This window comes from Bradysia coprophila, chromosome IV (genome assembly GCF_014529535.1).
Source record: "Bradysia coprophila strain Holo2 chromosome IV, BU_Bcop_v1, whole genome shotgun sequence".
Taxonomy (NCBI): Eukaryota; Metazoa; Arthropoda; class Insecta; order Diptera; family Sciaridae; genus Bradysia; species Bradysia coprophila.
Genome location: NC_050738.1, coordinates 9,390,655 through 9,402,232, shown reverse-complemented (window position 1 = coordinate 9,402,232; position 11,578 = coordinate 9,390,655). Strand labels below are relative to the sequence as shown.

Genomic DNA, 11,578 nt, shown 5'->3' with positions numbered 1-11,578 from the left:
TATTATTCTCATAATTTAATTTAAATTAAGTTTAAATTAATTTGTAAAAACCTGAAAAAAATACAAAAAGAAATAAATATTAAAATAAGATCCAAAAGCATTGTCTTTTTGTTGGTTGACCATAGTAGTGAACCTAGCCCAATTACGAGGGACAGCTATTTGTAAATCTTATTGACAAAGGATTTTCAAAACAGGCAATCCTCTGAGGATTTTCTTTAGTAAAAATTTGAAAGATTTTCTAAGGACTCTCCAAATCGAAACAAAAGAAATTGCTGACTCCATTAAGCTTTGTGTTTTAAAAAATAAGGTTAAAATGGTTAAATCTATCTGAATGAAAGAGGGGAGGGGTCTGTGATTGGCCTATAAAAGTTTGAGACATCTATCATATTCCATGGGTCCTACAATAAGTAAAATGTTTCATTGGACTTCAGATGCTAGATAATATTTGGTATTAGCTGAACAACGAAACAACGTAACGCGCAATGGCTTACCTTACTCTCATTAATCATGAGAATCATGATACGGGGGTGACACTCCATTTTATACAGTGTTAAAAGAGCGTAAAAACAGGGGAAAAACCAGTTAATTCAACTGATCTGGATGGGTGATATGTCAAAATTTCGACTCTCTTTAACACTGTATCCACAAATCGGACTACTTCACTTAAAATTCGTATCCGTGTGACCTCCCCATGTTGAATATATGTAGATTTAAAGCTTAGAATAATACTGGCTTAAAGAAACTATTTGTCGTTCCAGAGGACATAAAGATTCAGGCTTCGGACCGCGTAATGTTTAAGTACTTTTGTGTACATCTACGAAAACACTAAAAACACTAAATGTAGATAAAACGACAAACGATAGGTATTTCCGCTACCAATCCAGGGATAAAAGTTTATTAAAATCAGGTAAGCGAAAACGTGAGTTAGAGGTTCTAGAATTACTTATCAACCCGAAGTACATTTTTACATACAGCCTGTAAATATTTTTCATATGCAGAATGAGCACCAGCTGAATATCACCAGCTGGATCTGCTAACACACACTTATTGTATGATAAACAATCAAAACACATTCTTAACAATGTGTTTACTTCATTCATACGTGTTATGTGCGCGTAGATGACGTTAACGTAGAAATGCACTGTGTGTAGGTTGTCTTTGAATTGTATACAATACAAAGTGTTGTTGTTTGTACACCAGCTGGTGATATTCAGCTGGTGCTCATTCTGCATATGAGAAACATTTAGCAATTGTATAAATCGAATTATTTTTTTTCCGATTTTGTTAATTTTTGTTTTATTTGAAATGCAAATGAAGAATGTTGTTTTTTCGCTAATTTTTATCGATACATGAAACGTTTGTGCACAGGTGTTTTCTGTTGACGTCAATACTCGTGCAATAGTCTGATATATTCAATAATACTAGCTCCCAACATAGTGGGTCGGGTCCCTTGAGGGAAAATTGCTTAATTTCAAACACAACTTCACGAATTTTGTGATTTTTGCGGTCCGAATATATCCAAACGTTTTCCAGATATTTTTTTTAGAGACAGGCATAGGTTTAATAATAAATCAGTCTTAGTGCATCAGTGCATCTGGGATTTTGGTAAACGACAACAACAATTACTATGGATAAAGACAACAAAGCATCGGCAATTCGAGAAACAATGAATGCGACGAATGCATACTTTTGGATCCAGAACATTCAAAATACAATCAGAACACAACGATCAGACTCAGATCAAATAAAATTCGAAAATTCCTAGTCCACCGATTGCAATAGGCTACAACATAATGGTATTCAATATGGCTCTAAGTAAACCAGCTTAATAGCAAATTTTGTAAGTTTAATTTAATTGCATTCTTCAGGTGATATGCACGAGAAATAGTCACACAATCTGCATGTAACATCCAATTTTCCGTTAGTAAGATTTTGCACACATTATTCACAGTCTACTTCCCATATGCTTACGGTCTTCACCACCAGAAATACAAACAAACCTACATTTAGCAGCCAAAAAATACAATTGAAACTTTACGAAGCATACTCACACACTACTTTTCAGCCATTAACATTCGCAACGAACTTCAAATACATTTTACCGAAATCCAGTAACTTTTTCCATTCGAATTATTCATTCATTCATTCAAAGCTATTCATTTGAATACATAATACATAAATAAAGTACAAAAGTAAATCAAAACAATGGTTGAAATCACGAGGAAATAGAAATAATCTGTTACAGACCAGTACCTGCACATGACCAGTATTATTATCGGATCTACTACTTCCATCGTTCAAAGTATTTGTAAGCGGTCGATTTCAAATCTTGTACTTCAATTTTTGTAACATGCATTTTAAAGGACAAAATTACCCAGAGCTTGTCATTATTTTTGTCGTCTTTATCGATAAAAGATGAATAGCCGTACTGCCGTAACTTGCATAACGGACTTAACGTTTTTAGAACAAAAGAATTTCTATTATTCTGAACAAAGTTAAGTCCGTTATGCAAACTACGGCAGCGTATGTGACAGGTTAAAAAGAAAACTAAAAAGAAAAATTCAAGAACATGGCACCTCAAAGCAACAAAAGACTCACAATTCAAAGAATTTTTTCATAAATGTCGTCTTGAAAGTAAGTAGACTTAATTCAACGACATTTAAACTTCAAGTACTGATAGTGGTTCATCTGTTTAATGTAGTCAGGTGTATTCATCTGAAAATTCGTCGACATGCTCGGAAGGTAAAATGAGTCGACAAGATCGTGTAACAGCTTATAAAGCAAAATCTCATAATTTTCCAGTCGTCGAGAATCCAATGAATGTAGCCCAAGATTACTTAATCGTTCCTGGTATGGTCGCCGCGGCTGAGCAATGCAAATCTTGAAATACATCATCCTGCTGGACTTCCTGGACTTCCTTTGGACTCTTTCGTTTGCTCTTTGGTGGTTATGTTGACTCAAAACGGTAGAACAGTACTCAAGAACTTCCTACAATATTTTTTCTTTTCATTTAAAATGGCACTAGTTCGTGGCGATCATTCTTTTTTTACCGTTTAGTAATCAGTTTTGAAGATTGATTCAACATTATTGAAAAACCACAGTTTTTCGTTAGTTTTTAAGCATAAGACCCAATACTCAGAGTCAATGAATAATATTTTAGGGATTAGATTAAACCGTCTGATCAAAAAATGACAATGTCAGATAAAATTTATTTCTTTTTCATGCAAACAATTACGAATTTTAGTTCAAAAAAATTAATGTTTCAGTTTACAAAATAAATTTCGTCAGTCAAAAATTGACAAAGCTCAAACAAGGTACATAATTCAAAAACCAAAAACATCAGTTAAAATGAAAGCAAAATAAAATGATCGAGCCTGGTTTTTGACAATTGAATTTCAATTGTCAAAAACCAGACTCGATCATTTTATTTTGCTTCCACCTTAAATAAACCAAATTTGAAAAATGAAAGAAAAGTTTAAAAAAATTGCTATTTTTTATCTCATAATTTATTTCGTTTATCTGAGAATTTGCAATTTTTTATCTGAAAATTTAATTTTATTTACCTGCAATTTATATTTTTTGACTGTCATTTAATACGATCTTCGCACTTCGGTGCTTGACAGTGCTATAATACGATCTGTATTTTAATAAGAAGTTATATTCCATTTCAAGTTTCGTCATGAAGTTTGTCACTTATTTCTTTGCATCAGTTCTTCTTCTTTCACTGTGCAATTCTGAACCTTTGCTAAAACAATTAGGAATTATACCAATCACCAATTCAAAGTGTGGTGCTTCGGGCTCCCCAACAGTGGCTTGCGCTTTCACTGCAGTATTTTATTTCTACATAACATTGATATGTCGTGCCTTTTATTCGTCGGGCAATGTAGCCGAGATTGGATCATTTTTATTTGAGAACGTCCCTGCTCCATTGAATACCGTTTTTTCTAGTATTTTCGGTGGGATTTCAAACGGGGCTCTGACAACTGCAGAAAATTGTCCAATTACGTTTGATATTTGGAATAACGATCTGGATCCTCTTTGCCCAGTGATATTCGATCTCATATTTGATATTTTGGAAGCGACGTCACTTGGAGGTGAGTATGGGATCGTAGTAAGATTAGTATGATGATTTTTCTCTCCCAGAGCCATTGAAACCCAATGGAACCGAAGGAATTCCCGAACTTTCGTGCACAATCATTGCTGGTTACAGTTTGACCGAACGAGTGTTGTGTGCATTGGATTCAACTACCATAGAATTGGCAGCATTTTTGCCGTGCTTGCTGGATCAGCTACCTGTCGGTGTTAACAATGTTGCAACATCCGTAATGAATGGATTATTAATGGGTTTGAATATAACGGGAGAACCCTGCGCACAAGCGTTACAGTTTTTCGACGATAGTGTGGAATCACTGTGTCCGGCACAACGTAATCAAGTGAGCGAGACCTCCGAGCAAATTTTGAATCTAATAAGTTTTTAACACATTGTGAATTTCGATTAAAGAATATTTACTTCAGGCGAGCAAGTTTGAGATGCTTCAACAAAATAGAATTCTAATTGAGACTTAGGCCATTGAGTGCCATACTTTTCCGTCGAAATGGTACATGGTACCCCGCATGAACTATTTCGTTCGATCGAAATTTGTTTTGTTTTGTGGCATAAAGTTTGAAAAGAGTGGCTGCTATTGCCCGACGAAAACCGATGAGAAAGACCATCGAAATCGCAAAAACTCTTCAATTTACTTCAATTGGCACTCAATTTTTAAAACGACCAAGCAGACGCCATACAATTTTACATTAGATTTGGCACTTATAAGGCTTGATTTCCACTTATCAAAAAAAGTACTCCATGTGAGATGCAAAATTGAATTTTTCCAATTTACCTTTTTTTACTTAAGAGCTCTCTCTCTCTCTCTAACGGCTCTCACACGGAGTACTTGTTGGTGAGTGGAAACCATACTTAACACAACAAGTGAATTTTAATTTTCAAATTCCCGTTTGTATGAAAGAGAATCGACAGATCACATTTTGCGTCTCATGAATGCAAATAATTATACGTTAAAATGTCGACTTAATGATATAATTGAGCTGCTTCGTTTCATTATAGTTATACGTGCAGAGTCGAGGTATGAATGTGTGTGCATGATGCTGTGATAGAAGGAAGTGCTGGTTATAACAGTCCAGGTAAGTGCTTCGTGTTAGTAGTGTGTGTGATATTTTTTATCACATACGCGCGGTGTTCGGATGTCAAAATTACTTACCTAGAAGTTTAATTCAAAAATTACACTTCAGGTCTGTGTTGTTGTCTCGTTTTCGCTTATGTGATAAAATAGAGTACACACTTGTCACTATCAGTCTCGGCAAGCCTCGACTTCTCGAATTTAGGGTCGTAATTTCTCTAGGTAGTCTACCTCTATGGGTACGTGTATAACTTCGTGCACCTTATTAAGATCTTTAAGATTTTTTGTTTGTTTCACATTTGTTTGTTACATAGAGTTACACTCGAGAGGTGGCATGATGGCGCTGATGCTAATCGGCACCCAAAAATTACATGGGCTGGGCACCCAGACATGTTTAAAAATGACAGCGTCACCATGCCATTTAACTCTATGGTTTGTTATGAAAAGTTGTGAAACACATTTTTTTCCGGAAAATGGAAAATTTTCTTTCCCTCCTGAAAAGCCATTTATAAGTAAGTCAAATATCTCCGCAACTATAATAATATTTTTGAAAAATTTCTTCTGTTCTGGAAAGCATTGCTCGTTACCGATATTTCATGGAAGATTAAACTTAAACTGTCATTGATTAAAACAACCAATTTTTCATCAATAATCATGTGGAAGTGGAATACGCAACAAGTTTTTCATTGTTTCGCTCTGATTTGATTTTCCCTAAGTTTCTTGGACATCTTTACTTCGATCTCATTTATTTTGAAATTCCATTTCTGACAAAGTTAACGAACTCAAGAAACTTTAACAAGCGATGGTGGCCACCCTAACGAGCCATTACTGGAAGCCATTGAACGAAAATTTAAAGTGACAGATGATTCATCACATACATCATCAACATTGCAAAATAAAGACGTACAAAAACGCAAAAATATTTTATTGCAAATTAAATCTTTTAACATTAACATGGCATCAGCAGAAGTTGTATCAAACAACAAAACTGAACGATGGCGAAGGGTAAGTGTCTCTTGCCAATTATAGAATAACTGAACAGTTCAAAGTCTTGTGAAGTAGTTCAAAGTGTCGCGATTTGCATATTGTTTAATCAATAATAATTCAATTTGTACACTCCGACTAGACTGTGTCAACACAATATGTTCTTTGTGTTCAAAGTACCAATTTTTAGCTGAATGATCTCACTAGCAGCTACGTATCATTTCTGTTCACCCAATCTATTTTGTTGACAAAAGTACATTGAAGGTAGTGGTGGGCTCAAATTTTGTCTTTATTTAAAACGAATAAAGAGAAAATGCGAACTGATAACGATATGGTTGATAACGCACATGAGTGTCAACCGGGTATGTAGACTTTATCGAAAAAAATAAGAACTTAGTCCCGACGGTTTCTCTATAAAATATGACTTAATTCCACGGGAAAAATGTTTCAAGTAAATTAATTCGATCGCAGGCTCACCTAGGACCGTTGTCACCAGACTTTTTGAGAATTTCCACTCCTCGCGATATCCAAGAACAAGCAGATAGACAAGCGGCACTAGCTTTGTACCAACAACAAGCCGCCACGACATACATGGTTTGTATATCTGAAGGTGCTTAAAACCATAAGAAATTAATGCGAATGACTAAACAGGCACCGAACATTATCGGACGATTAAGTATTACAATTGCTCAAGCGAAATTAGTTCGAAATTATGGCATCACCAGAATGGATCCGTATGTCCGAGTCAGAGTGGGACATTTTGTGTATGAAACGCAAACGGATCCGAATGGTGGCAAAAATCCACGATGGAATCGCGTTATTCAATCCCAATTGCCAACCGGTGTCAATTCCATTTATGTTGAAATTTATGACGAATGCAGTTTCAAGATGGATGAGTTGATTGCCTGGACTGAGATAAAAATACCGGAAGCGGTTTTGCGTGGCGAAACACACGAAGATTGGCATCCTCTGAGTGGTAAGCAGGGTGAAGGCGTTGAAGGAATGGTGGACATTGTTCTGAGTTTTGCGGTAATTCAAATCGTTGATGAATTGATACAAAATGACAAATCAATTAAATGATCGCATTATTGTTCTTCAGACAACTGGTTCCATTCAAACTTTTACTTACCCACCCGCTGCTCCTGTCGTCATGGTGCCAAATGTTTCCGGTCCTATGCCTATTTTCATAGCACCACTGCAGCCACAAGCGGCACCAATACCACCGCAACCAATCTCTGAAGAGGATATGAAACAAGTAATTTCCTTCATTTTCGTTGGTGGACTTGATGTTCTCTTAACAAATAGTTTCTGTCTATCTGTTTAGGTGCAAGAAATGTTCCCGAACATCGATTCAGAAGTGGTAAAATCCGTATTCGAAGCTAACCGTGGAAATAAGAACGCAACAATCAATTCATTGCTACAAATGACTGACCAGTAGTTCATAAGTTGACGCCTTATATGTGATGATTGTTGATGGAAAGTATTTTTACCAAAAATTTATTATTTTTAATTCATTTGTTGAACGAAGAAAATGTCAGTAACAGCCATACATGAAGGCCATCGTTTGACGGATGGGATAACATTATTATTATACCGGTTAATTGTGAACACGTCAAAACTTTCATTAAAAATTACTTAACACTGAGCGACACATGTTTCGTTTATGTTAGTGTCGATCGACCTTCAACCTCGCTTCAACCGAAATGCCTCGTAAGTTGAGTCTAACTTCAACAGTATGAATCTTACATCGAAACAATCAGTAGAAAAATTGAAAAACCATCAAAAGGGTGGTGGCGAAAATTTTAGGCCGAATTTGAGCACTTTTTACTTCTCTTCTGGAGTGTCGAGATAAGCAACTTCACTCCTCAAAAGTTAACAGAATTTTAGTAGGAAGGTGTGGGAAAAGTAGGAAAAGATGCAGGTTTTCTTGCTTTGTCGCTGTTGTATGTCAAAGCTTAATTTTCTTAAAAATATTTTGTTTCGTCTCGCCAATATCTTTCATTGGACATATCACACACCATTTTTGAGCGAAAACATCCACAAATATGCTGGAAAAAATAGGGAAAAACAGGCAAAACACGCTGTTTTGGTTGCATTATCCTCGCCAATACCTACTGATCGGACAACCAGATTTTCCTAAAATTGCAATATTCTGATTCGTGTGCAATGTGTCAATTAAATAGTATTGCCGAGACGAAACAAAATATTTTATTCTCTCAACAAATCTTGTCTGTACATACAACAGTAGCTGTTGGCGAGAAAGCAAGAAAAACTGCATATTTTCTTCTTTACGTGTTTACCCGCACCTCTTAGCGGGAAAGCTTACTTCGACGAATTGAGGAATCCTTATCACATGGGATCACTAATAAGCTTTAAAGAGCTTTTCAGCTCAACGAGTGTAAAAGAAGAATGTCAAAAGGACTGTGATCCATCGAGGTCAGTTAAATTTACTGGTTTGTTCCTAATTAACTGGACTTTTACATACAAGTTTTGACATCACCTATCGAGACCCTTTGAGTAAGTGGTCACTCTTCTCTCTTTTTTCTTTCTCTTATCATTCTATAGAGAGTTAAAAGAGAATATACATTTTGACGTATTAAATAAACTGGTTCTTTACCCTTACTGTCTTTCGCTCTTTTAACACTCTAATAGGGCGTTTTAATCGAGATAGTTCATAAATATTCGAAAAAAGAGATGTATTTTCTGCTGTTGTTGCTGAAATTCATCGAATATTTTCGAACTCTTTCGATTTCATCGCTCTACTGAAATTTCTTTTGATTCAAATGTAAAGTAAACACAAAGCTCACAACGGGGCCCACTCGTTAAGGATTAGCTCAACAGCCTTTTCATCAAAATTTTTATGGATTTTGTTATGGTTGTTCCTTCGTATAACGTTTAAAAGAAACGAATTCTCACATCACCCAAACCGAAATCAAATCTTTTTATTCTACAAACAACATAACATTCGACACCATTATGAAGCTTAAAGCTCCCCACTTATTCCTTTACGGTTAAGAAGAATTGAACGAAAATCAGGATATACATACAACAACCAGCAGTAATCTGAAAAAGGCTGAACGGTAAATATGTGACGCATTTTCTTAGTGCATATCAATTTTACCGTAGCTAAAAAGTTCCTATCAATGGTAAAATATTGATTTGCGCTAATGCATATAGGTAATACATTGATTTGATGCAAAACTTCTTGTTTCAACTGATGAAGGTGTAAATTGTCGTTCGTCCAAAAGATAATTTGTTCGATATTTTGGACCAATAGGTTGATCTGGAATGACGGAACAATGTTTGTTAGATAAACAAAGTTTCAGGAGAGAATGTTTACAACTTTTATACCTCCAATTTACTGGATTGACATGATTCTACTAGAGTAAAGAGACTCACCGATCCGTATAATAATGATACGAAACCGTCTATTGAAAAAAAGAAGCAAAATAAATCTAACACAAAATTTACCTCAACACTGTCTTGTATAATTACCAACTACAGCCAGCAATCCCCAATTTAGTTGAAACGCCATAAATAACCAGTACATCTGGTATAAGTTGTAAATAAACGAGTTAATTATAACGAAAACGAGGTGTATCCCGAAAAAGTCATTTATCTCGACTGTTAATTTCCATAATTCCATGTGAAATGATTTGATATTTCTTAGAAATTGCGAGGAAGTCGAACATATCGTCGGATTTTGGGCTTGTATATTAACGCTTTTAATGAACAAAGCCAGAATATCTGCATAAAGTATGGTATGCGAAATGTGTATTGGATACAGAATTCGTAAAGAAGATATCACCAACGAAGCAGTCAATGATGACCATAGTCCGCTATCCATGGACATGACCCATACCTCAATAAATACCAAGCCTTGTGAACCGAAAAATAGTATGAAAATGATCAATATTTTGATTTTATAGCAACGTTGAAAGCGATAAATATGTTTCCTTGCTGATTTTTCGCTAAAACGTTTTCCAATTTGTCGAATTCGGTAATTGGCTTTACGATATGCGGACGTGGAAAAATAGCATTGATAATTTGCGCTGAAAATTGCAAAGTAAATGCTCCAAATATGGGAGAAATTGATGATTGTATGAACGGGACCCAGAGATTTGAAATGTGGGAATATAAACAGGAATACCGTTAAGCACAAACTGAGAATCGGTGATAATAACGTCGGTATTAGGTGTCCAATCTTTCGTGAATATTGGATATTTGTGTTTCTAGTATATGGCGCGATTCCAATGAATCGAAATATTGAAAATAAAATGCCAGATTGTTTCGGGAGTAACATTTTCTTTTGTTTCGACTAATTATGTGGTGGTACACATGTACGTGGGTTTAACGAGAAAATGGTGAATAAAATCTGGGTAAATTTCAGTCATGGTTTCATTCACACAGTTCCTTCACCAATAAAATGTTTATTAGGCAATAAAAATGTAAATAAATCGTACAAAAGAAGACCATAGCTTTACGTTAAATCCAAGTTAAGATATCGAAAGTTTGCGTAAATCTTGGTATAAATGGAACTAAGCCTTTCTTGCCCGTTTCAGTTCTACATACTCATTGAAGAGTGTAACCTGAATCATCTAGCCAACAATCGCCAATTTTAATTGAAGAAAACTATATGAATTTTAGAAAATATAATTTTGTTTCATTAATTCCGCTTCAAAAGCATTCTATTTGCATACGTCCGAATATAAACTGTGATCCACCTTTAAAACGATTCTCAGTCTTTTACAGACGACATCAAGAGTCTCACGATATTTTCATTAAATCTGTTACTTCTTTTGTTGAAAATGTTTTCTAATGTTTGATAAAAATCTTTTACTTCATTTGTTTTTACATATAATTTGCGAGATAAGACAACGTTTGTCAGAACTATTTGGTCTTTTTTGACGTCGTTATCGATAACAGATGTATAGCCGATTGAATGGCCGATTGTTCGTCTGTTATTTCAGAAATTATTAATCCGTACTTTCACTACGTTAGCAGAATTATAGTTGCTTCCCCCTCTATCTTAACCAAAATTAGCGATTGATTTATCATTTTATTAAACAATATTTGTGCGTGTACCTGCTTCTTAAGTTTTTATAATGATTTATTGTCCTTGAAAAGCAGCAATAAATGTAGTATCATATAAGTAAATAGAACGTGTTGTTGCAATATATAGGTCAACTAGGCGTTATGACCTCTTTCAGTGACATCGTTTGTCTGCTTCTGTAAATGTACACGCTCGGAATTTTAAAAACGGTAGTAATTTCGTAATCAAAAACTAAAGTAAAACATAGAAACAGATGTGTCGGTTTTCAAAATTCCATGCGTGTAGTACGAAAAAATTAGTCAGTCATCTAACGAAACTCTAATGATTCTATCGCTATAAACGATACGAATGATTTTCGGTCTTC

The 11,578-nt window shown here is 35.1% G+C and overlaps 3 protein-coding genes across 3 annotated transcripts; 2 read left to right on the top strand and 1 right to left on the bottom strand.

Moving 5' to 3' along the window:
• The first annotated feature begins 3,671 nt into the window (after positions 1 to 3,671).
• Positions 3,672 to 4,520, top strand: LOC119085943. The gene is made up of 2 exons (XM_037196497.1): positions 3,672 to 4,094; positions 4,144 to 4,520. Exons 1-2 carry the CDS (start codon positions 3,680 to 3,682, stop codon positions 4,476 to 4,478), a joined length of 750 nt encoding a protein of 249 aa, XP_037052392.1. The 5' UTR covers positions 3,672 to 3,679; the 3' UTR covers positions 4,479 to 4,520.
• A 1,496-nt stretch (positions 4,521 to 6,016) lies between these two features.
• Positions 6,017 to 7,812, top strand: LOC119085941 (toll-interacting protein-like). Its single transcript, XM_037196494.1, has 5 exons — positions 6,017 to 6,182; positions 6,633 to 6,755; positions 6,813 to 7,190; positions 7,261 to 7,416; positions 7,486 to 7,812. Exons 1-5 carry the CDS (start codon positions 6,132 to 6,134, stop codon positions 7,597 to 7,599), a joined length of 822 nt encoding a protein of 273 aa, XP_037052389.1. The 5' UTR covers positions 6,017 to 6,131; the 3' UTR covers positions 7,600 to 7,812.
• A 1,257-nt stretch (positions 7,813 to 9,069) lies between these two features.
• LOC119066668 lies at positions 9,070 to 10,486 on the bottom strand. The gene is made up of 4 exons (XM_037169254.1): positions 9,657 to 10,486; positions 9,513 to 9,589; positions 9,283 to 9,444; positions 9,070 to 9,224 (listed from the first exon to the last, which is right to left on the bottom strand). The coding sequence occupies exons 1-4, from the start codon at positions 10,462 to 10,464 to the stop codon at positions 9,159 to 9,161; spliced, it is 1,113 nt and encodes a 370-aa protein (XP_037025149.1). The 5' UTR covers positions 10,465 to 10,486; the 3' UTR covers positions 9,070 to 9,158.
• Between the last annotated feature and the right edge of the window lie 1,092 nt (positions 10,487 to 11,578).

Coding starts and splice junctions, on each gene's coding strand:
- LOC119085941 (XM_037196494.1), top strand. CDS start 6,132: ATGGCATCAGCAGAAGTTGTATCAAACAACAAAACTGAACGATGGCGA. Junction 6,756..6,812: donor AAGCCGCCACGACATACATG/GTTTGTATATCT, acceptor ATGACTAAACAG/GCACCGAACATTATCGGACG. Junction 7,191..7,260: donor ACATTGTTCTGAGTTTTGCG/GTAATTCAAATC, acceptor ATTGTTCTTCAG/ACAACTGGTTCCATTCAAAC.
- LOC119085943 (XM_037196497.1), top strand. CDS start 3,680: ATGAAGTTTGTCACTTATTTCTTTGCATCAGTTCTTCTTCTTTCACTG. Junction 4,095..4,143: donor GGAAGCGACGTCACTTGGAG/GTGAGTATGGGA, acceptor TTTCTCTCCCAG/AGCCATTGAAACCCAATGGA.
- LOC119066668 (XM_037169254.1), bottom strand. CDS start 10,464: ATGTTACTCCCGAAACAATCTGGCATTTTATTTTCAATATTTCGATTC. Junction 9,590..9,656: donor GGGATTGCTGGCTGTAGTTG/GTAATTATACAA, acceptor TTTTTTCAATAG/ACGGTTTCGTATCATTATTA. Junction 9,225..9,282: donor ATAGGAACTTTTTAGCTACG/GTAAAATTGATA, acceptor AGCCTTTTTCAG/ATTACTGCTGGTTGTTGTAT.